The sequence below is a fragment of the Idiotropiscis lumnitzeri genome, chromosome 14 (genome assembly GCF_059441095.1).
Source record: "Idiotropiscis lumnitzeri isolate Australia: NSW breed Sydney's pygmy pipehorse chromosome 14, RoL_Ilum_1.0, whole genome shotgun sequence".
NCBI classification, from domain to species: Eukaryota; Metazoa; Chordata; class Actinopteri; order Syngnathiformes; family Syngnathidae; genus Idiotropiscis; species Idiotropiscis lumnitzeri.
This window is the reverse complement of record NC_142404.1, coordinates 16,880,694-16,906,196: the sequence shown is the minus strand read 5'-3', so window position 1 is coordinate 16,906,196 and position 25,503 is coordinate 16,880,694. Positions and strand designations below refer to the sequence as shown.

Here is a 25,503-nt window from a genome sequence, read left to right as displayed (position 1 = left end):
GTGCTTGTTATTTTTTTCATTTTGTTTTGTTAGAATTGGATGTGTCCAAATTGTGTTTTTTTTTGTTTTTTTCCCGGTTGATAAGACAATGACACAAACACTCGTGATAATCCTTTGGCTGGTGATTGCACACCAAGTTTCACGCGATCCAATTCATGGCGACGATACTTTGAGTGGAAGTTTGAGTCAAATGTGACACAAATTGCAAATAGACTTCTTCTCTGTGACGGGCTGCAGTTTTTAAAGTGGACTTTTTTTTTTTCTTGTTGTTTTGTTTAGAGTCCGTTATAATGAGGCCCCCAACGCTTATTGATGTGGTCAAAGGTGTGTGAAACCCACTGTTGCTCCAACACTCGATATCGCTCTTCACACAAGAAGAGAGGTTTTCCACGACTGGAATAAGAAAACAAAAACAGAAGAGGGTGGGGGGGGAGATAAGAGTGAGATCTGGAGTGACAGTGAAATTTAAAAAAAAAAAAAAAAAAGACTGTTACAAACTCAGTAATGGGGTTTTGTTTTTTGTGTTGTTTGTGTAATTTTTAAGGTGGGCTTTGAATTGCTAAAAAAAAAAAAAAAATGTTTTTGTTTGAGGCACGGTTATCCGCAGTGCCTTCAGGTCATCAGATAAATTGATCGCCTCATGTTTTAAATGATTATACATGCCCCCCTTTAAGAGGCATGCAACAAACCGGTGGCATTTCGTTTTTAGCAATATCCCATCATGAACAATGGGGGTGCAAATAATTTGAAGGGATGTGTCCTAGTGAGGGTCATCACGAGCTGAAGTTGGGTTGGTGCTACAAATATAACAGAAGCTTACAGAATCTTGTACTGCCCCCTGGTGGCCACGGTGCACACACCAGATGAAGCAAATTGTCAGTGGGCATTGAAGCACAAAATCATGATACATTTTACCAATTAATTCAACAAATTCTTTACATTTGTCGTTTTTTTGTGTGGGAGAGGAACGAAATGGAATTTGCATTCATTTCAGTAGAAAAAAAAGATGACTTGCAGAATGTCACGTAGCAAATAACGGTAGAGTGGAATCAGGGAGCTGTAGTGAACCAATCAAAGCCTACATTTCAATCGACATTCTCAGGCATTGTCAGCTGAGTGTGTGGGTTGGTACCGTAAATCGCGGTCCTCCTCTCCGTGGGCATCAAGGTAAACAGAACCCCAGAGACAGAAGCGATGTCCGCGGATGATGATGATAACTGAGGCGTTGATCAGTAGAAAGATGCCAGTAGCAGCGCCACAGTGTTGGGAGTGCTACGCCACAAGATGCATTGCGTGAACACCGGATGACACGGACGAGACGGTGATATCATTTTTAAGAAGCGACGATAGAATAACTCACCAAAACACATTCACAGATACCCTGCTGCTTGCAGCAAACCCCTTTGAGACAGACAAAAGCGCCGCAGACAAGGCACAGCGCGGGGTCCTTTGGCACCTTTTTACAAACAGTGCAGGCCTTCCTGTGGTAGTACTGGAAGATGATATTGTAGTTGTCAGGCAGCTGGAGGAGGCGGGGCAGCGCCCACTGAGGATCCTGAACGAGCAAGGTCTTCACACATGACAAATGAGAGGGAGGAGAGAAATCATTTAGGTGGCTTCACATTTTGTCCTGGAGTTTTTTTGTTTTATTTTAACTTCTCTACTCGTCAGGTTTAGTGTTACTGCGAAGGGCTAAAAAGCGTCTCTCTTTTCTCACGTGCGAGGGCATTACAGTAATTAAATGTTCGGAAAAAACCCAAACTTTTTTTCCTAGATTGAGTCATGGACTCATTTGTAAAACGAGTCCACGATTGCTTACCAGCGATTGCTCTGCCTGCACCTGAGAGAGCCCTTTGACTTCAGCACACCACTGCGTGACCAAGTCGAAGGCGCTCACCGCCCACTCCAAACACGAGGCACTGTTCACAGGATTTGAAGCCACGGAGTGTGCGGGTGCGAGCCCCAAGCACACGGCCAGGGACGAGAACTCTTCCTGCTCCTGCCAATGAGAAGAGGCCAAAAAAGTCTCACATTTCTTTGGTATTATTTATTTATTTTATTTTTTTTCCAATTTACTTGTCCATGAAGTTAGAGCTGCACAATATTGGAAAAATATGTGATATGCAATATTGATGTTATTGTGATGTCTAGCATGTTTCTAAAGAAATGCCATTTTTATTATCCAATAAAACAATGAAAAAATTTTCATGATGCAAAATAAGCAAGCTCAATGTGTTGAAATTAATTCTATTAACACATTCTGGATCAACAAAAAAATGTTTATTTTTAATCATGAAAAATAACACTACATTGTGCAACAACAAAAAAATAATTATTTATAAAGCTAATTAGTGTAGTATCTGTGAGACGGATGTGTGCCTTGAGTGATAGTAGCCGCCAGTGATGGGAAAATGAAGCTTCAAATTTGCTTCATGAACCAGTTGTTGTATTTTTGCGTCCATGTAGATGGCACTGTTGCTTTAAATGAAGGGTTTAAAAAATGTCAAGTCAGTGTGCTTTCAGCCCAATGTTAAACCGAGAGTGCCATCTACTGGAGTCTAAAAATACTACAACTGGTTCATGAAGCAGATTTGAAGCTTCATTTACCCATCACTAGTAGCTGCAGTGGCCTACATCAGCTCCTATCACCAGACCCTATTTGGTCATTTGCCCCCCCCCCCCTTCAAAAGGGGGGCACTGAGGTCTACGCACCAAGCAGCCCGTCAGGTTATCCCCATAGAGATGATGCTGAAGAAGGCAGGCGAGTCGGAGGAAGGGCAGGCAGTACTGCTGCAGGCTGAACTCGACAGACTGCGGGGACCACACACTGGAGCTCAGCTGGAAAGGGGAACGAACAGAAACAGTCGATCAATAAGCAGCCAACGGCTTGGTGATAATCGCATGATTCATATCTTTGAGGCAGATATGAGCCGAATCGCTGGCTTTGTGTGAACGGTAACGTAACGTTTGCTCGGGGAAATATCGGAAAGTGTTGCGTAACCCACCATGATATCTTCCACGTTGACTGCATAGAGGCTGTTGCACTTGGACAACTCGCTGATAACGTGAGCGAGCAGCGCTTCTGAAGACGTCTCTGCATTAGCACGGGTCTAAAAAAAAATCAAAACAGAAACATCCATCAACTCGGATTTTATCAACAAACGGTTTCTACTGCTTGGAAGAAATAATCAATGCACTTGAATCTAATCGGCAAAATAAGAGGATTCGCAAGCAAATTCCATTTTAGACGCCAGTCACTCGCTCAGTGGATTGATTGGATGAAAATAAACAGAAAAATCTTCTACAGGGATAGATTAACTTGAAAGTAATATTGGACTAAAGCAAGAACCAAAACCGGCTAATGGCGGCGTTAGCAGCGATGGGGCATCATGCAACGTCTACTCGATTAATTTCTCAAATGGCTCCTTCAATAGGGGAGTCATCAAACTGTGACACACTTAATGAAGCGTAAGCCAGGACAGAATAAAAATCAAAGTTGCCACGCTATATACAATAAGCGGACGTGGCTCAATAAGGATTGAAAAGAATCGAAATTGACGGCGCATAACAGCGCAGGTTTTGTTGAGGTGGCAATGGAAACAGAATAGAATTTGCAGAACGAATGCACGATAAACGGATACACGATGGAGACGTCAATTGATTCCCCGCAACAGTGCGGAATCTGTGTTTTGAAATAAAAATCACATTGCTGGGAGGAGGAGTTGAATAAACAAAGTGCCGCAAGCATTCATCACGCGGGAGGCTGAAGAATATAAAACAGCCGTCTTATCGCATCCGCTGTCCTTTGTGAAAGATTTATACAAACCACCCACCGGAGTCTGAGTCTTCTTAAAACTGCGTAAACAACGCATGTGCATTGCTTCGAAATCCTATAAGAGGCACGCTAATGTCGGCATCATGCTCATGATTGATTGGTCGAAACATTCTAAACGGTCATTATTTTTGATTGGCGGCCCAGACAGGACAGAAGGAGCAGATGGAGTCTTTTGGTAACCTGATCTCATACATTTAATTTGAAATGAAAATGAACAAAACATTACAACAAAATATTGTTTGGCGGGCCGGATTAAAACGTTGACCGGGCCGCATGTGGCCCCCGGGCCGTAGTTTGCCCACACCAGCTATTTGTCTTTTGACATTCACTCACTAATTCCGATTTAATTGGGTGAAGACAAACAGCCAATTAATGCAACACTCTGCGGCAGTCACACTATTCACGATAATGAAGATCGATATCGTCGCCGGCGGAAATCGCGTAAATGAAACGGGGAAAGTGCTTCATTCGCCGCAATAGCAAGTCATAAACAATGATTCGCAGCGATTCAAAAAGGTGGTTGTGCAGACGGCACGCAGAGCACAAAAGACAAAAATGGGGACGACCTTTTTGATTGCCCCAGATGAGCTCCAGGCCTGCCTTTCTTCAGGACTCAGCTTGGTTGCGAGTGCCGCCAGGGCCTGGATGAGTTGCAGGTTGTACAGCATCTTCACCACACAGGTAAAATGTTCTACGGGGTGGCGGGGTGGACAACGTGAAATAACATCAGCAAAGGTGACACAGCACATAAACAAAATTGTGGAAATAACTGGACAACCATTTTTAGGACTTATGCTTGCTGATCAGCTCATTGTGGTGTAATCCATTTTTTTTTTTTCATTTTGGTCTGTCACTCAATTGCAAATCATCATGACTTCTCTTTGCTCCCCCCCCCCCCAACAATTAAAAGCATGCCGCATACCCCATCTGTGATTTGACAGATGATGAACTTCTGCTTGAATAACCGTAACTTTCCAATGCATCTCCAATCGCCATTTACCGAGAGCGCTCGCCTGCCCTTGAAAAGCGGTCAATCAAATTGAGGCGGTAATGAAATGAGTCATTAAACATGACTGCAGCTTGACAGCCAGCTCTTTAGGTGGTCGATGGAGGAGATATTGCGACAAGCTTGAGAAGAAGGACGCGCCAAGGACCTGCGGAATCAGACACGTCGGACCGAGTGATGTAGTTGCGTCTGGTTTTTGGGCTTTGGTGGCTTTTGAGGGGACAAAATGGGTCACGCTGCACAGGAAAAGAAATAAATAAACATGATAGTCTGTCCCAGCTGTACCGCAGAGGTGACGTTTGCAGGGTCTCATGATGCGATAATATTTTTTGTTCAATTACCATAACATGAAGCTTCATGAACCAGTTGTAGTATTTTTGGCCTCCAGCAGATGGCACTCTCAGTTCAACGTTGGGCTGCAACCCTTTTTTTAAACCCTTTATTTAAAGCAACAGCGCCATCTACAGGACTCAAAAATACAACAACTGGTTCATGAAGCAAATTTCAAGCTTCATTTTCCCATAAAATCTCTTTTAGCTTAAGCTTAAAGATTTGTGTGTTTTTTCCCCATTCATTACTCACGTATATGCGGTTTTTGTGCTCAGGCGATACCTTATATAAAAATTCGGCTTTGGTACCTTCTGGTGGAATTTTAGGTGCCAAGCAACTATGTTGAACTGAGGGAAGGCGTTTCATTTAGACAGGCCGGCTTTGTAACAGAAACAAAGTGCTTTGCTGCCATCTTGTGGCATCCACCGGCAATCACACAACCTTTGGAATGGGCATCGATTGCTCGTGGATTTTGCAGCAGGGCTCCGTCCCAATCCCGCGTAAATAAGCACATATTCAAATCTCACTAGAGTGTGCTGGTGTACCTGATGAGGTGTCTTGAAAATGCTTATCAAGCAGGAAATATGTAACTCTGATTCAGACCTAATAGTTAAAGAAACCAACTGTAAAGAATTTCTTGCAAGTTTCCACACACAAAAAAAAAAGAAATTCAATCATGCATGAAGACATCGGCTCATTGATGATGCAGGAAGCGTACCTTTTCGCAGAGGCTGCGGCATGGTGAGCACAAAGATAATCAACAGGGAAGGGACGTCTCTGAACAGCATGGGGACTTCGGGTCTTTCTTCATCAAAACCGCTGCAAAACAGACAAGACATCTTTTAATTGATACGTGTTGTCAAGTTGCTTTTTCTTTTTTTTTTTTTTTTAGAAGCTTCTAAGATGTGAGCGCCCAAAACACGTCATCAAATCAAAATGTTTGCCTAATGCATCCCTTGCACAGTTTTGTTATGTGCCAATTGCAATTAACGCTCTTCTCTTCTGTTGACAATTAAACTCCGCACTCTCGAGAAGCCTCGGGAGGATTGAAGGAGAGGGACTGCACTTAAGGTGTAATACCCTCCATTACCAAAGCACTCAACGGGTAATTTCAGAGTGCATTGACGGAAAAACCTTTATGGATGGAGCTCTCAACCCTGCGACGACCACAGCGCACAATATGTGTTGTGTGGGTTGTTTTTTTTTCGTCAATTCATTCCTCTCCTTGGATCTAATAAAAATAAAATAAAAAAAAAATTTAAAAGGGCTAAAATGCATTTATGTAAAAAAAAAATCCACCTCTCTCTCTCTCTCTGTCCTATTTAGCGAGACTGGTTCGGTTCATCATGACTGCCTCAGGGTGTCAATGACACAGCTCGCTGCCAAAACCTCGACAAAGTATTTTTAAACAGCAAATGGCTCCTGTGAGAATACAGCACGCCTGGAGAGCAATTTTAGCATAACAAGTAGAAAAGCACGAGCAGGGAGGAGTAGCTCTCCCCCCCCCCCCCCCCCGATTAGTGCGGCAACATCTTTTGAGAAGGTGATGATGCACTGTAACACACCTGTGACGAAAGAGCGAAAAATAGCAAGCTCGAGTCTTGTGAGGCTTTTGAGTAAGGTGCGCAATTGAGGCCTCAAGTGCTGAGCTGGTTGTGGAGAACACGCAGCGCGGTTGTTCTCGCTACAGTGAATTAGACGGGGTCGTTTCGCTCTCTGTGGAGGGCCCGGTAATTTGCCAGATGTAGCAATTATCGGTCGCTATGGAAACCGTACATGGTCCATTTTCTGTATTTAGCTTCTCTTTGTGTGAAGGAAAATCTGTTGGGGGGCAGGAGTGATGCTGTTTTAAGAGAAGTCCTTTGATTGCTTGATGTCAGGGAGCAATCGGACGAAAGGCGATGTATGTATTTATATTATTTTTTAGATGTGATGTCAGAGATTTGTGGAAAAGAACACTGCTCACTCTGGCTCTCTGCTTTGTATCAGTTGAGTCAGCTTCGTCCAGGGGTTGTAGGCCGAATCAATGCTGTACAGGCGCATGTGCATAGCCAACACGTGAAAAAGCTGATCTGAAGTAGAAAAAGAAACCGTGTTATTTTACAACTCTGGGCAAAGCAAGTACATTAAACTAAAAAAAAAAAATAATAAATATTCCGTTTTTTTAAATGTGTTTCACAGCAATGTATGCGACCAGACTGCAGAAAGTGCTCCGCAAAAGGACTTTTGTAAAACAACAATAGTTGGGGCAACACTGCCCCCTAGAGGAGCATTTAGGCATAGCACAAGAAAGTACAAGCTCTTTTTCTCTCACATCACGTCAAGAATTAGCCGTAAATTGAGACTCAAAATATTGCTTTGGGGTTTTTGTTATATAAAATAAAAAAGACACATTGTTTTTCGGATTAATAAAAATAAAAACATACAGCAGAGGAGAATCATGTCATGTCAAGGGAGTCAAAATGAGTTCAATTGATGTGCTAGAAATAAAGTAAGACTAATGATAGATTAAGGTTGTTATTAAATTGATTGCAAATATCTCCTGGTTCGGAGACAAAACCTTAAAAAAATAATCATAATCAGCAATTTATACATTGGAGGTTACAAGGTACGGCTGGAGCATACCAGCCGTTTACCAGCAAATCAGTTCCATCAAGTAGAGTGAACATCAACCGAGTGAATTTGTCTGTGGGCACGGCTGCTCGGTTCATGTAGCTCAGAGAGCGCCATTGTCAACCTCCTCGCAGCCACTCAGGGATGACGGGCCATTTGTCTGCAGCAGCGTCAACTTTGACAGGTTAATTTCCAAACCCAAAAAATCTGCCCGCATCACCTGCAACGTCCACACATTTTTATCTGCGTCTACATTCACGTTTGATTGAACGTGAAGATTTAAGTCCTGACTATGTATGTTCGTAGCGCCGGTCACGCTTATAAGATTCAGCCGGGATCACTTCTTACGTTCTCCGTTATACGTCCTTTTGTCAACCGTGACACGGGGCCATCAGCCAGGATAGCATCTATCCTTGACTACCATTGTTAATGGATCTTTTTGTTTCCGTTTGTCTTTTTATGGCTCAGGAATGACACAGATGAATGAGTTGGAGCTCGCAATCTGACATTTTCTTACGGGGGAGGAAAAAGTACAGTCGTAGGATTTTGCACATTTACGACTCGGCTAATAATTTATGGATGAACATTTTCCTGAAGTAATTTAGCTTTGGATAACCTAAGGAGTGTTAGGAGGCTGGCATGATTTATATTACTTTTGTGGTATAGAAAGCACCTCCTCCCAACCAACCGTATTCAAAAGTCTACTAAGTCATTAGTCAGTATTAATCAAGTCACATGTCAGTCTTACAAGCACGCAGGAATGTACAGGAATTAATTTGATTGTACACATTTTCCATCACATTTATTTCACTTCAATGAGGACTTAATGTGTAAAATAGTGATAAAACGATTATTGAGCGGACAGATTATCGGGGCCGATATTTGCCATTTTGCCGATTATCGGCATCAGCCCTTTTTTTATTATTTATTTCCAAGGCCGATAAATTAAATGCTGTTTTATTTTGGCTCGCTGCAGCACACTTCTCTCTCTCGCTTAGCTGTGCTGGTGGCCCTGCCTGCAGAAGCAGATTGGCCCGCCCGCAGCACCAGTTTTAAGTATTCCAAATTTGACACCATTTTAACCTTTTTTTTTTTTTTTTTTTCCAACAAACGAATATCAGCTTCAAATATCGGTTATCGGTCTTTATGACTACTAATAATCGGTATCGGCCCAAATAAAAAGCATATCCGTCTACCACGAGTGTAAAACTTGGTCATGCATGTCATTGTAAGCAAACAAAAGTATCCATAAGAGCAAATGCTTACTGAGACATGAGCGCTTGGCGGCAGCACTGGCACCACCGCAACACAGGTTGCCTCCCCGGTGAACAAGTTCTAATTCCAAGTTGGTCCTGTGGAGGAAAACGTACAAAGAAGATGGATTCATATGCTGATTTCTTAAACGTGCAAACAAATACACAACTCTCTCCGAGAAGCAGGTTGGATATGGTATACCGCATCATTGCACAGTCTACCGCCCCAGTTCAACAACCTGCAAAGACATTGCGGACCTGCGCAAAAGTCATCGCTGCGGCAGCATTAACGCTGATCGCTAAACTCAACCTTAAACAGTACATAGATGCTGAACACCGATAGGTGCTACAATAAAATCAAAGTGATCTGTGCACGTCTCCCAAGAGTCATTTCTACGGCCAGCAAAGTGGGGGCCCAATTCTTGAGTTTCAAGAGAGAGAGGAGGGGGGGGGGCTTGGAGGGGGAAAGCAATTTCAGATAGATAATGTAGCCACAATGAAGCTCCATCTGGCTTTTGCTGATAAGAGCACCCCTGTGACAGAGGAATTTTCCACTCCTCAGGCAATTTGCGCCGCTCATTGAACTTCAGAGCGCCAAAAGGCACGCGCACATATTGTCGTATTCGGGGGGGAAACCACAGCAGTCGGTGAGCAAAAAAAGCATTGGATGTTTCCGAATACAACAGTGACCAAGCGGAAATCCCAAGGTCAATAAAAAACTTTCATAAAAACATGGATGGTTACAAAAATCTCTGATGGTGTAATTCAAACTGAGTATCTTTGTAAAGACGCTGTACCTAATGTAGTGGCCGTCGAGTGTATTTTGAGCAAAGATTGTCATCGGCACGGTCTGAAATATTTTCTAAACCTCACTTCCTGTGGATGCAATGGCCACGAGTCCAAATAATTACGTCCAGAGTGACGCTTACCTTGCCAAGGAGTACATGAAGAGGAAATCATTGTCAGGGGAGCCAGGATTCTTGCCATAATCCATGTATTTTTTCTGGGTGGTGTTTTTAATGTCTTTGATGACCGACTCCATCTCTTTACTCAAGTTGGACTCCGTCTGACAAAATACAAACAACCCTTGCAGTTACGTTGCAAGATGTCAACCACAAACTCACACATTACTTACTGGGAAAAGGCCCAAGTTGTCCTGAAGAGCTTCCACTTCCTTGATAAGCACACTGGTTTTCTTGTTGGTGGGATTGTGCCACGCACCAGCCTCGGTGCCTCGCCCGGGTCGACAGGGAAGGACGCTGTTGGCAAACTGTCGGCATAGCGGGCACGTAAATTCACCCTTGTCAACAGAGAACCCCTGCAGGACTTGGTCATTCTAAAAAGGAAAAAGGGGGAACACACAAATTAAGCAGGCCTAGTTAGAAAAGCGCTCATTAAAAAGCCAATAATTTGATTCATGACGATAATTCGAAAAATCGACAAGCATTGATTCGATTTCCATCATTCAGCTTCACAAATCGACATCCGATCACATTATGAGGACACGCGTTTTCATTTTTACCCTCAGAGACTCCATGTACGACTTGTGGCAATCTATATGCAAAGTGTGTCCGCAGGTCTGCACGTAGACGCCCCCGTCCCAACCTATTGAGACCGACTGCAGACAGGAGCTCTGCAGCATTGAAAGGAAAACGAGTCACGTCAAAATGCATCTCATCAAGCCTACGGACTTCAATAATCATCCCGTTAATTTAATATAGAAAAAAATAAATAAATAATGCATGCTCTTAATGAAAGTCTGATTCAGAAAAGGAAATCCAAATGCCTAAAAAGCTTTGCAAGTGCTTTTTGGACAATTTCCGCCCGAGAAAAGTGAATGGTATTTTTTTTTTCAGAGTCACGCACATCCTTGAAGAAGCGCTGTAGGAGGGTGAGTCGGACGTCGTGAGCCACAGCACACGTGTCAGCGGAGTAAATGTGCTCTTCGTCACTGGTGGGGAGATTCTTGGCCTCCACGCTTTTGCAGCGATGTCCAAGCACTGAAAAACATTTTGCAATGGACCACTTGTTAATTATCCTTTCATCATCTGTTAAATTTTAGAATCCATTGTGGTCCACCAATCAAAAGGTTTGCCCACCCCTGTTGTAGGAAGTGGATGGCTAAAATACTGCGCTTAAACTTCATACACAAGCTAAAACAATGCAAATCTAACGCTCCAAATGCGATGCAGAGAAAAATACAACGCAGTACCCGACGAGGCCTGAAGGAGAACAACTAGACCAGTCGGTCTGTCCTCTGTGGAGGGTCCGCTCTGTCCACAGATCACGCAGTCATAAAGAACTTCTGATTCCATCATCTCAGACGCTCCCAGGTCCATGGCTGCCTCCGTTTCGGGTGATTCTGGCACAAGCAAAAATAATTCAAAGAACTTTCAAACATAAATAAACAACGGAATAGGCACGTTTGATTGACTTGAGTTATAAATGTGTAATTACACAATCTAAACAAAAGGCCGATCAAAACTCCACGTAATACATTTTAGTAAAGGCTTTTGTACAGTAGATGATGATGTGGACTTCATCTTTACCTTTCTGCAAGTCCCCCCGTGATGCAACAAATAATTACACGCATATTTCACCTGACTTGACATTCGATCATATAAATGAGTTGAAATGTTAAAAACTGTGTTTACCAGCAAATATTGAGCACCTTGTGTTGATGTATGACTCTTAGGGAGAATGCAACTTAACAAAAGGTCACTGTGGCAGCTTTTGCCTCAGGCTGCCTCGGTGCTTGCACGCACACACACACCCCCACACCCCCACACACACGCGCGCACTGAAGGTGAAATGACAAGGCAACACAAATTGTATTTTTCAGCATCAAGTCTACGTAGCTCTCGAGTGTACAAATGTTGTTGATGCAATAGATTGCATGTCTCGATCCTGAGTTTGTTCAAAGTGTAATGTAAATGGAATGACTAATCATATCCGGTTGTGTGCGTCCGTGTGTGTTGTTCAGAAACTGAATCTTGGTATCATTTGTCTCAATGAAAGGGATTTCAGGATTTTTTATTTCCCCCTGCCTCTTGTCCCAACTCCGTCAGCAGACAGACATGTCGAGGAAGTTGCAAACATACGCGATGCACCGTCCATGTTGAAAGGAAGGGAATGTGCTCTAAATTGCACTTTGAGTTCTTTTTCATTATGAAAAAAAAAAAAAAAACGAGCTAAATAAAACTGTCTTTTTTTATTTTAGAAAACAATTTTGCTCATTCAATAATTAAATAAGAAAAAAAATCAGCTATAAATGTTTGTCAGGACATCATATTAATATTTATATTTAATATGCCACCGATAACATTCGCAGTTGATTTTTTTTTTTATTCATTTTTTGCTGATCTGAAAAAACATTCGACCCGTGACTTAAAATCCGTGATCCGATCCGACTCGTAAACACAAACGGAAAAACTGGGCTTTTTAGTTAAATAAAGACTAATTAATTACTAGCAATGCGAAAAAAAAAAAAAGAATTCTCATCCAATTGTGATATGTTGGCGCGTGGCTTGCAAACGCAGCACAGTGGGCTTCGAATCAAGTCACAGCTCAGCGGGAAGTGGTGTACACCGAGGTGAAAATCGCCAGAGCAGTCATTCGTCATTCGCTAAACATACTGTGTCATCGGGGGGGCCCTGGGAGTCCGGCCCACGATTAGCACAAAGATCCCCCCCCCCCCAACCCCCGTGCCCTCCACCAGCAGCCTCCCACTCGAGAGAGAACTCACTTTTCCGTATTTTCTAACAACCCAGTTGTCACGAGCTCACCTCACTCCACTTTTCGTCAGAACATCTCGAGAGGCACCGTTTTTGTCATTTTACTGCGTTGAGTGTTTTATTGGGGTCTTGTGCACACCATTAGGGGAAGGACGGGGGGGGGGCTCTGAGGAATTGTTCTTACCAACATCCATAGCTGTTTCCATGAAACTTTTCTGTCTGGAGGCAAATTCAGCAAGCAGCTTTTGTTGCCTCTCGCGAGCTCTCTGGCGCCTGAAAGTAAAGAGACGGAAAGGGAATATAATTTAACTAACACACGGCTGCTATGTGTAAAGTAACTTGAGAATTTACCTCGAGTTCAAAAGCACATTAAGTGTGTGTCTCTCAAGCATTAAATTGACACTGTGAGGACATGGATGGTCATGAATGAATAAAGTTGCGTTGAGATGGATTACGATCCACGCTGTAAACGCATAAGATTACTTTCAATTAAGTCGCTAATTTGGCGACATAAAAACACTGACAGCTCGATCATTTGGACTGATGGCTTAATGAGGGGCTCTTCACTTTGGGATTAATGCACTGCTACCTGGAAAAAAGAAAAAAAAAAAAACCTGGAGACCCAATCCACTGAAAGTCAATCATTATTTGGAAAACAAAAATTAAATATTTTGTCAAAGTTTTTGCAGCGTTGAAATAGCCAAGAAAAGGTCACTATGAAAATGTATCAAGTGGCTTGATGAAAACTCCTTCACAGTACCAATTTCGGATCTCGATGATACTCTCAAATACGGCCTCCCTTTGTGGCGAGCAAAGTGAAGGCAGGTAAAGTGCAGCGATTAATAATAAGCAAATAAATGACAGTCAATTTTAGGAACGGAAGAAAACTGTGCGCTACCTTTCTTCTTTATCCATGGCTTTCTTGTCGCTTGGACTGTTCTTTTTCGGCGGTACAGGAGGATACACCTTTCCGCAAACGTCTTGGATGCTACGCTTGATTTGGCAGCTCCGCGAGGCCGCCTTCGTGAGGATTCGCTCGATGGCCGTAATGCCGTCTCCGTGAGCGTGGCGGCTGGTGTCCATATTATCCAACCAGGATTCCGACAACGAGTTCTGCTTGGACGACAGCTTCTGGTGCAGCTTGACGAGGAGGGACAGCATGCTCTCTCTTATCTCCAGGATCTCCGTCACCAGCTGCGGGGGCGTACCCGGCGGCACCCAGCGCGTCGACGAACTCTTGGGTCTGACCACCATGCTGGCCTCTGAACTGCTGCGGTTGATTATCTCCTGGAACTTCCGTCGGCGCTCCGCTACGAGGCTGAATACTTGGGCTTCACGCAGGTTCTGAGATGACATAGAAAGTTTTTTTTTTTTTTAATGAATTGCAATTGTCATTTTTCTACTTTTACAGTTTGAAGTAGTAAATCGATCGGTCGCCAGTTTAGACAACAGAACTGACAATTCAAGCAATATTACATCGATTGCCTCCCTGCTGTGACGTAGACGCAGAAACCGTGAAAAAAAAATAACACGCCGAGTTCCAAAAGGGGGCGTTCCAATTTGGACGTAAATCTCATAACCCCGAAAAATAAATAAATAAATAAATAAACCGCAACAGAGTCTTTTGGCACTGATGTCATTTAACAACAACGAAGCGTCCCTTTAAATCAGGCGTGGGCAAACTACAGCCCGGGGGCCACATGCGGCCTCTTAAACATTTTAATCCGGCCCGCCGAACTTGAAAAAAAATTAAATGAATAAACCTTGTTAATGTTTTATTTTCTAAATGTTGTTGTCATGCTTTTGTTCACTTACATTTAAAATTAAATGTATTTTTTTTCTCCGATGCGCTGAGGTGTCCAAAACACTCCATCCATCTGCTCCTGGTCCGGCCCCTCTGTCAAATTTTAGAACCCATTGTGGCCCACCAATCAGAATGTTTGCACACCCCTGCTTTAAATTATTATAATAACTTTGAGTGTGTGTGGCTTAAAAAGGTCGGGCTTGGCCTGGTGAGTGACGTGGGAGTCGATGTATGGGAGTGTTAAACCGTCTTTTATGCATTCTCTCCTCCTGACCTTGTCTTAACTTATTTCTACACGGAGCGGTCGGCAATAACATCAGCTCGTGTGGAACTATGATCACGGTGAAGCATAGAGGCTGAGATTTGGCTTTGACTTTTGTTGTCATTGAATAAATCGAGTTATTTAATGAAATGTTCAGCCTTAAATGGACATACGGTACAAAATGAAACCATATGTAGAAAACGTGCTTGACAGCACAGAGTAATCACTACTTATTATTCCACGTGCACCTGGTTGCGCTGCTTCGTCACCATCTCTCAGCCTGACAATGACAATAAACCAGAGTCCTTCGATGGATTCTAAGGTTCTTTCATTACCACAGTCAGATAAGTACAATACACATAAAAAGCCAAATTAAATATCTAGTCTAAAAATTCTGCCGACATTTCTTTATCACCCTTTCTGATAGCGCGACATTACCCATCGCGAAGCGCACTAGCGCATCTGAAGGATTGCCATGACCTGACCTGACAAAAGGACCGGCGCCGCGCTGTTAAATAAACATACATCATATCCCGCCAGACACGGCAACATCAATCACACTGACGTGCAGTTAAAAAGCGTTTACCCAAACCTGTATTACACACGTAATTAGTTGCAGCAGTTGAGAGGCAGGAGAACTGCTGGAGCGTGACGTCAATACACAACCCACAGCACAAGACCGACTTTCAAATGCGCAAGGCAAACATATGCGCAAAAGAGTTTTGGGGGGAAAAAAAATAATAATTCTGCAAAGCGGTACAAATAGATACCTCTCTCCAATTGGCTGATAGACGCCTGGAGTTCTGCGAAGCGAGGATGGCACAGTGAACAACAACAACGATGAGATGGAGATCCTAACCTGTCTTCTAAGTAGATTGTGACACTGCTGTCTCGCTGAACAGACGAGTCTAAGCTCCATCCTTTACCTGGCCATAAGACGAAGCTTCTGAGCTGGTGCTGGGCGGAGCCTCGCGCTTCACCTCGGGGGCCGTCTCGGGAACTCGAACTCTCACAAAGTTGATGACGTGGTGCAGATTGGAGATGAGGTTGGTGCCAGGGAACCAACTGTCATGACAGTGCTCCTCAATGCAAGGCTCCTGAAAAAAGATGGAAGCAAATGCTTTGGGTCTGCGTATTTAGAACTGGTTTTGATGACTCTGAATTGGCACACGAACCGGATGATATCAAGGTTTGAGTCAAAGTTTCCCACCCCTGCTCATTTATCTTTACAAGAATCAATTGGATGGAGTAACTTCATTCAGCTACAGTTGGCACTCATCTTTTTTTTTTTTTTTTAATCCTTTGCCATCCATTCAAGAATCTAACCAGTTTGTATCCGGTTCTTACCTCATCTTCTTTGCTGTCTTGAACCTGGTTGTCCAAGCCGAGCTCAATTAGGTAAAGCACCATGCACAGCACATGTTCAGACATATTCTGATGATCCATCCATATCTATGGGGGAAAAAAAAAAATCAGTATGCTTCATGCACCGATGAGGAGTACCACATTATATTGTAAAGAATCATTGCTGACGGGCTTGCCTTGTAAAGCAGAGTGAATATGACAATGTGGAGGGTCTTGCAGTGCAATAGCTTGATTAGGCCTTTATAGCACGGGTGCAGCGGCGTCCTCTCCTTGTACGGGGGCCACGGGTTACCAGTGTGAATTCCGGACTGCTTTAAACTGGGTGACATAAATGCCCCAGACGGAAGAAAAATAAGGAGAGCACAGCACACATGGAGTTACTGACAAAAGCCATAATCACATTTAACTCATTTACTGCCATTGACGACTAAAGCCGTCAAAGATACATTTTTTTCCCCCCACTCGGCTGGTGAATGAGTAAAGCTTCCAGGAAGTGACGGGAAAATGAAGCTTCAAATTTGCTTCATGAACCAGTTGTTGTATTTTGGAGTCCTGTAGATGGCACTGTTGCTTTAAATGAAGGCTTTCAAAAATGGGTGCAGCCCAATGTTGAACCGAGAGTGCCATCTACTGGACTCCAAAAATACTACAACTTAATTTACCCATCACTACTTCCAGGTATCACAAGTTTGGAAAACACGTGAAGCATTTATTGATAATGTGAATAGTAGATAAATGTTACTATAATGGGCAATGTTTAAAATAATCCACCTTGGGAATTCCGTGATGATCTTTATGCATATCAATACATGTTCTGAAATGACTGCACACATCATCAAAAACATCAAGCCAGTTCTGAAACTGAAAAAAAAATGCTGACAAGTAATCCAGTCGAAGTCAGCAAACATGAGATGAGAGTACAATTCAGCCGTTGACAGCTCTGCGAGCGAAATCATGCTGGAAAATCTCAGCTTTGCAAAAATCCGCGACACTATGACTGGATTGTGTTTTTTTTTGTGTTGTAAATCTTAAAATTGCTTTTCACTGCTCAAGGTTAACATGGTCTCCCACTCTTTTTTTACAAGATTCGAATTCTATAGATCAGAGCCAACCGGCAGATCCTTGCAGCGCATTAAAAACTTCAAAAAGGGTGACGACAGTGCGAAAAACAATTAGCTATCAGTGATCCATCTGTACTTTCAATTCCATCTGCACTCAAAGGAGAGCCATTCTGCAAAGGTTATCTCGCCCACTCCCATTGCAAACGCCGCACCACTTGAGTTACTATTCAGTCGTAATGGCATCGCCGTTCATTCCCACATCATGAGGAAGGTGAACACGGAGGATTCTTCCTCACTGCAACTGACACATTTGTCTCGGGCCCACAAACAAACAAAGAGGATTTCCCTCAATTTAGTCTGAAATATTGATTTTTTTTTTTCCCGCCCGACAGCTATTTAATTGGAAGAAACTCTCACGCCCAATTGTCCTGACCTTCCTTATCGGGTCCCTTCATGAACATATGAGACAGGTGACCCGACAACATTGAATAGAGCATGACGTGTTTGTTTTGCGAGAGAAGACATGAACGCTAACAAATAACGCACGATCGTCACTTTAAATATACATCAGAAAACTAAATGATACTATTTGGGGAAACGTAGGGGGTCAACTTACAATGCTGAATAGCGATCCATTGCTGACTGCACGTCTCGTCGATACACAGTTCGGAGAACAACCATGATGGGGTCAAACTCATTCTCCCACACGTCGGCTGTTTGGGAAAAGGATGAGAATTGATTTGGAACAGCTGCTCCTAAGGGACATTATTTTAGATCCCCTCATAATTATGCATGTGGAGTAAGCCTGCCACCAAGTGGTCGGATGAGGGCTAATAAAAATGTACAGTGATTTACCAACATTTACTGAGCTATGGCACAAATTTTACATAAAATAAATAAATACAAAATAAATCAATAAAACAAAATAAGCAAAACTGTCGCAAAAATGAGATAATCATGCATACGCAAATTAAATGTACCGCCTGCTTTTTAGTGGAAGCACATTTAATTGTTTGGCTTGTCACTACAAAAATCATTTGACAGAAAGTTGCTAAAGTTAGAGAATTTTTTTTCCATTCGGCGCAAGCGGACCTCACACTTATGATGTCATTGTATTTGCAAAGACAACTGATGGTACTCTAAATTAGTGTAGGTGACACATTATTATTATTATATTAATAATAATAATAATAATAATAATAATAATAATAATTTTAATAATAATTTTAATAATAATATTGTTATTATTACTATTATTATTATTATTATTCCATGTCTGATAGCAAATCTAATTTTAATTTACTCTGAAACATAAATCAGGTTGGCACGAATTCATCATTCAATCACCACAACTTCCTGAATTGACTTTAGTTGTGGTCAACGTTCGAGCGCCTCCTACCTTTAGGCGTGTACATGCCCTGCTGCATGGAACCTCCCGGCTCAAACACCGGCGCTTTGAAATCGGCCACGGCCGAGAGCATCTCCTCAAAGCTACAGCTCCCTGGAACAATGCCGCTCTTTGGGTTGGGATTCTCGGGAATCTGAGGAAATATTCTTAAGGAACGAGTCGGTGACGGATTAAAGGATATGAGAGCTCGTGTGGCGAGGCTTGAATTTATGGAAAGGATACAAGGTCTAACAAGGAGCTGTGCGTGCGATCATTCATACACAGCTGCGAGACCATCTCAGCGCGGAGGATCTCGTCGTCTGTCATCCCTGATGGCGAGAGTGAGGGGCAGAACGTGAGGAGCTTTTGAATGGTTGCATTTTGAACTGGATTCATGAAAAGCAGTTAAACACAAGACAAGTGAGACAATACGATGACAGCAGAATTTGTATGGATGTTCTGTTCATCTCAGTTTTGTCGTCATTTAAAATGATGGATAGGCAGTTGGGTCAATTTCAATGGGGATTTTTTTTTTTTGTTATATTTTTCTGAAGAGGTTCATTCAAAATTAATGTGTCAACTTTATTTCTTGATAAAATCTGTACAAAATTGCAAATTGTCTTCATTTTCAATAAAAAAAATGTATACTCATTGATTTGTTGTCTATATGTAACACCATGAGCAATTATACATTTACATTACCATACAGTTTCATACACCAAGCAAAATTCTTCATGATCAATTTATCAATTATTTACTCAATCAATTATGCCCATCCTTAATTAAATTGTTCACATTTTTGGGCTGCCAAACTTTGGCGTGGCATTGAAAGTCATGGAATCAACTTTCCTCGATTTTGTGGATTTTTCTTTCGCCACTAGGGGCGCTCTATAGTTCAGAAAATACGCTAAATAAATTAAAAAAGAAATTTCTTGGGCCTGTTCTGTTTTAATCAGCAAAGTTGTTGCAGTGTTAAAAGGCACTGTTTTAACAATCTGTTGATGTAACTATGTGCACTCACAGTACAAAATCGTTCTGTACGTGCAGTCAACAACATCAAAACTGCGTCTTATAGTCTGTAGCGGCTTGCATATCCGCGCATCCCTTTACGAGCAGCCATCACTAGGTCATGATTCACCACGAAAGCGTCAGTGTCAGCACTCTGACATTCTGCGTTGGACCACTTACCTAAATGAATGCGAAGGCTCGTCAGTATGACTAAGAAGGTCAGAGCACCTTCTAGCATTGGTCTTTCTTGCTCGGAGTCCAACACAGCGTTCTGATGTTGAGACGCCATGGTTAAAAGATCAACCACTTTGAACCTGCCAAAGGGAAGACAATTTCTTCTCAGCGTTTTGTCTAAAAACAGATGCAGAAAATGCCTGACTTGGACCTTACCTCTCAAAAACACTCGAGATAAAGTAGTCAGGATCGAGCCTGGAGGCGCAAACCTGCAAAACGAAAGAGATTCTACATAGAACATGAACCATATATGATCAATATATCTAATGATTAGTCCGAACCTGCAGCAGATAGATGTCGGGGTCGATCATGGAGTTGCAGAAGTGGGACTGCACGTAGGTCATGGCTTGTCCTTTAATCTGCAAGCCATTTCGGACCCACATGTTGCTGTGGATCTCCGACAGACATGCCTACAATCAAACGTTTCCATGAGTAAAAATAATCATCGGAGGTCACCGACAACTTGGAGAAGATTTTAAAAAAAAAATAATAATAATAATTAAAAAACCTTTTAGCATGCTCTACCTGAATTTGCAATGGATGCACCATGATTTTCATCAGCATTTCTTGGTCAGGCAGTAGGCTGTCCAAGTCAAGACCTTGGCACTTCACAGCCTGGGAATTTAAAAAAAGAAACTTATTATAAAAGCATTACCTTGCATTACCTAGCTGCATCAGCAGAGAAGCAGAAACAGTTTCACTTTCACTTTTCAATGTGCACAAGGTGCTGCCAAAGGACCGCCAATAAAATGTTGGGAAAATGGCGGGAAAAAAAAAAAAAAAACATGATTCCACGTGACGCTAGGGTAATACTTTAGCCTCAAAAACAGCAAATAGCTAAGCTTTTCTGCATATAATGGAAGGAACTTTTCTCAAAAAGCTGCAACTATGCAAATATGTGGGTGTGTAGCAGCTAAGACCCACCTTACTGAGGAACATGGCATAGTAGCGGTGGAGTGGCAAGTGAAATGTCACTTGATTTGGCAAAGGCTGGAAAAACAAACACAAGCCATGAGAAACCCGGAGAGGGAAAAGCTCGTCTGCGTATCGAGAACGCTGCCTTCTAACGTTACCTCATCATTAAAGCTGATGGCATCAAACCAGATCTGAAGCGTCTCCAAACAGTAGCGTACCACAGTTTTAGTATACTCCTGAGTCTCCTAAAGACACACCATTCGACATTTTCAAACGCCTTATTAGGGCTGGTCAGCAAGCGCAGATCCAAATGGAGAGTCAAGTGTGACAAAAAGGGCAGAACTTACTTTGACTTTGCAGTGAGTTAAAAGCCCCCACATGGGTTGTGCACAGGCCTCGAGCTCAGCTGCAAATGCTGCATAGTAAGTCTGAGACTCAAATAGCACATGTTCATTCAACTCCCGCTTATTCAGGTTCATTCCTGTCACAAGGAGAAATTTACAAAGTTTAGACAAATGCTCCGTGCTTGTAACGAAAGTGTTAGGATTGTACATTTGAGGATTTATAAGCAGCAGAGCGACCGCGCACGTAAAACCCCAGCAAGAAGACACTCAAGCCCACCGAGCGAGGGCTCGGGATATTTTTAGTGCCGTGACTACACATGGCAAGTGAAGCGGCATAAAACACAATTCTAATTCAGTGACACAGGCTCATATGTGCCATGGTTCACCTTCACTCATGACGAGGGAAAAACGAAAAAAAATGAGCTGAGTTTAAGGGTACACAATGTGGCATTAACGCGCTTAAATTTGTATCGCAAAACAAAAAGCTGGCAATGGAGTTATCGAATTTAAAAAAAAAAATTTAAAAAAAATTACAGAAATTAATTGAGTAGAACTCAAGAACTTCTTAAGAAGAGGGACATTTAATACGGCCACCCTACTCATTTTCACTCAAATGTAGAGCAACAAAAAATATTCTGAAATAGTCATTAAAAAAATAAATAATATCATAAATAATTCTTTTTTTTTTTATATTTCCGAATAAAAATTCATAGGTTCATAGGACGTACCTTGGAAAAATGACACAAAGCTCATCCACAGCATCAACAATGAATGGTCTTCAAGGAACTTTTTGGCAACGCTTTGGTGTGACAAGATATTGATAAAATCACTAACTAATGGCCAGTAGGTGTTATTCTTCAACAGAGCCTCACTGCAGTTCACCACAACATGGCGACTGTTTTCTTCATCTGAAACCAGAAAACCATTCCAACCCGTAAAGGCCAAGTGACCACATTTGCGTTTTAGTTTAACCCCAAAAAAATTGAGCTTACCCTGAAGTTCACTTTTGATAAGGCAACTCTCCATCATGTAAAGGAGCACAGTGACCATGATGTCCAGCAATTGACACTCCTCGGTCACATGACGAGCCAGTTCCTCGTTGCTGAACAACTGCACGCTGATATGTACAATACGGTTGGACATTGTGTCCGACTCGTAGCTTTTCATCAGGGTTTTCATGATGAATGCATAATGCTGAACAAATGTTTTCGTAAAGGTAATCTGCCAAAAGAAACCCAAAAAAAAGAAAACACAAGTTAAATTGTAGCAAAAAGAATGGGACGAGAAATTCTTGCTTGAGAATGACCTTGTAATCTTGATCTGGCAACATGTTGAGCAAGAAGGTGACCTTCTTCTGTGGAAACTCATATTTGATGGTCCAAAATAGGAGCTCCTCCAAAAAACATTTATGCTTCAAACATTCAATAATAGACAAGTCTGAGGGCAGAAAAGAGGAATTGTAAGAAGAGTCGATCTCAAATACGTATTTTCTTAATGTTACCTTTTGTACTGCTACTCAGCTTAACCCGCTTTCTCTGGCCGACAGACTGGCCCGCGTCTTGGTCCTCCTGGGAATGAAAAAAAAAACAACACTCGGAATGATTCTTTTGGTCCCGCAGATGAACATAAGATGATCATGTATCAGACCGGCATCCATGAACGTCTGTTTGACCTTGGCTGTTCCATTGTAACGTTTGAAAACAGTATCACTTCTACGTTGTAAGTGTACGAACCTCTTTGCTCGACTCATCCGGGCTTCCTGGTGCTGCGGATCCTGAAAATGAAAATAAATTGGGCATAGCGAGTTCAAAATTTGCGTTACAGGTTTTACAGTGCCCTGTAGGAGGAGGATGTTTTTTTTGTTTTTTTTTGTACACAAAGATTACAAGTTTAACATCAAACTGGCAGATAATCAAAATCCTACGACTGGATTGTGAATAAAAAGTCTGAGGAAGAAAAACTCACCCAACAGGGCGTCAGCCCCTCCTTCCGCACCGACATCGCTGGTACTTTGAGCCTTGTCCTCCACAGACACCAGGCCAGAATTCTTCAATGCTGCCAAATACTTGTCATAGTTCTTCTTGGCAAACAAATTGTCCTCTTGGCCTGAAGCAGCAATGTCAAAAGATAATAGGACTTTGTCATTTATGTAAGTGCTTAAACCATTGACAACAACAAACGGGACTAAAGCAAAGCCAAACCGCCATGCAGTTGAACGGGAAGTTACCCATGCTTAATTCCTTGAATGTTTGCTGATTGGTCAAGATCTTGGTTAGTACAGTGCGCATTGCTCCGCCCATTTTGGTGAGCTCTTCCAGGAAGGAGATTTGAGGTTCCAGCTGCTGAAGAACCTTTTGTAGGTCTCGCTCAGTTGAACTGTCTGGTGCGGGGAGATAATAAATACAAGTTATGACTCTGCTCTTTGTGAACATGAGGCCGGATGTAAGCAGGACCATAATGCTTATCTATCTGCATTTAATGTGTAATAAGATATTAATTACACAGATTTGTTTGCAACTCAGATTTCTGATGGAAGGAAAAAAAAAAAATCACACACAAAACAATATATTATTTAACTAGTGATAGCTAATGACGAGTTTTCACCTGGTTCTGTATAGCCATCCCGCAAATACTGTATGACTGACAGAATAAAGCGAGGGAGAACCAACTCTGACATCAACAGAAGATCTCGGGGAATTGACGGGATGTTCTCTCCTGTTCTCAACCGATGCCGTCTGCAAAACCTGTTTAAAAAAAAAACATTTTATAGGAAAATTGGGCATGCAACAGCAGTCCAAGATGTAAATAATTTAAATTGAAGACTAAATACACAATGCTCTCACTGATATGTGATTGTGCAATGTTACTAGAGTCATTCACTAAATTATCTAAGAATGTTAAGGTATTTTTAACTATTTTCAAACTTAACTTTCTACTTAGTGTATGTTGACATTTTTTTTTTACTTTTCTTAGAATGGTTTAAGACCATTTAATGCCAGTTACAATAATTAATCATTCAATGTTTTTGAAAACATTTTAAAGATCTGCTGGAATCAGAGTATTTTTTTCCCTTTTTTTGTATCCTAACTACAACAAATTCTTGTTTCAAAGTGTTGGTTTTTGGAGAACACTGCACTCCCTCATCGGGAAGAAGAGCAGGTGCAGATTTGATGCAATCGTTTTTTTACGATGAGGCAACATCATTCAACCATGGCTCACTATTCACGCTCAGAAATTGACGTGTAGTGATTGTGAAACGGATTTATCAGTGCTCAAACTATCCGACTATGTCCAAACAACCATATAACTCTAAGATTCAGTCGTGATCAAATTCAAGCTGATGAGTGATGTTCTGAAAGGATGCATACTGGTAGTTTCTCAGTCAATGCTCACTGCATTATGTCCGTGACGACGTTTGAATATTAACGAGAAGCTCTCTTCCAAACAGCACCTGTCACTGGCTAGCATAGCTTAGCTTAGCATATTTTAGCATAGCTTAGTTTAGCTAGCTGGAAACTTGGCTTACCCACTCTCTCGCATGACATTACTGTCTCCACAATCACAGGCCCCGCCAGCCTGGCTCCGGAACATGTTGAAGTCATGACTTGTATGGTCTCCGTTGTTGAAGCACTCGGCGCACAGCGACATGCAAGGGGAGATTCCACAAGTCCGGCATCGATACGCCACAAAATTAGCCGTCCACACCAAGCCGCACAGGGTGGCGTTGTCATAAGAGCGGACCGTTTTGCAGAACTCCTCGAACGCTTCGCCCCCTGCAATTAGACATTTACACCAGTCGAGCGCTTCGGTGTCCGTGGCTGGTTTTTCGGGATTTAGCACGTCATCCAGGAGCTCGTGAATTTGTCGGACGGCAGCGCTGTTGTCAGTACGCTTTAAGTCTGCCTTCAGGTGGGCGGCAGTAGCTTTCTTATCCCGGCGTAACAGCGACGCCGCCATCATTCGCTGGCTTGTTGTCCACAAATGTATTTTTGTTGTCTTGCGTCCATGTTCTCGCGGGTTCTCGCGATACTTTTCGTTGTTTGCGTTTGTCGTAGTTTTGATGAAAGGGATATGCAGCCTACGAATGGCTATAAGCGTCACACACTTAAAAGGAAAACAAAGTTGCATTTTTGTACTTGATTTACGCATATGTTTAAGGAGTTTATTTTTTAAGCTGGCGTCCGAGCTTCGTTCAAACACACCTATTTTCATGTGTTTATGTTTAGCTTCTAGGCAACAGGCGGCCTAATTTTGATCCAACCTAGCTGTAAAATAGAAAGGGAAAAGGATACAAATAATCACAATAATTTGTTCAAAATGCTTTAATTGAATTTAAATGAGATATTTGAATT

General features: G+C 42.2%; 1 protein-coding gene across 1 annotated transcript; it reads right to left on the bottom strand.

Annotated features, from left to right (window-relative positions):
• Positions 1–251: 251 nt before the first annotated feature.
• ubr3 (ubiquitin protein ligase E3 component n-recognin 3) lies at positions 252–25,185 on the bottom strand. The gene is made up of 39 exons (XM_088315162.1): positions 24,678–25,185; positions 23,756–23,895; positions 23,379–23,531; positions 23,117–23,257; positions 22,885–22,925; positions 22,653–22,719; positions 22,458–22,588; positions 22,144–22,372; positions 21,880–22,059; positions 21,155–21,288; positions 20,966–21,052; positions 20,817–20,882; positions 20,418–20,507; positions 20,174–20,302; positions 20,049–20,101; positions 19,839–19,972; positions 18,894–18,979; positions 18,663–18,804; positions 17,880–17,976; positions 16,379–16,520; positions 16,185–16,289; positions 15,764–15,934; positions 13,670–14,115; positions 12,956–13,044; positions 11,250–11,399; positions 10,904–11,037; positions 10,560–10,670; positions 10,173–10,373; positions 9,967–10,103; positions 9,051–9,136; positions 7,138–7,243; positions 5,890–5,990; positions 4,402–4,526; positions 3,006–3,110; positions 2,713–2,838; positions 1,820–1,999; positions 1,361–1,570; positions 1,133–1,272; positions 252–393 (listed from the first exon to the last, which is right to left on the bottom strand). The coding sequence occupies exons 1-39, from the start codon at positions 25,109–25,111 to the stop codon at positions 276–278; spliced, it is 5,517 nt and encodes a 1,838-aa protein (XP_088171288.1). The 5' UTR covers positions 25,112–25,185; the 3' UTR covers positions 252–275.
• Between the last annotated feature and the right edge of the window lie 318 nt (positions 25,186–25,503).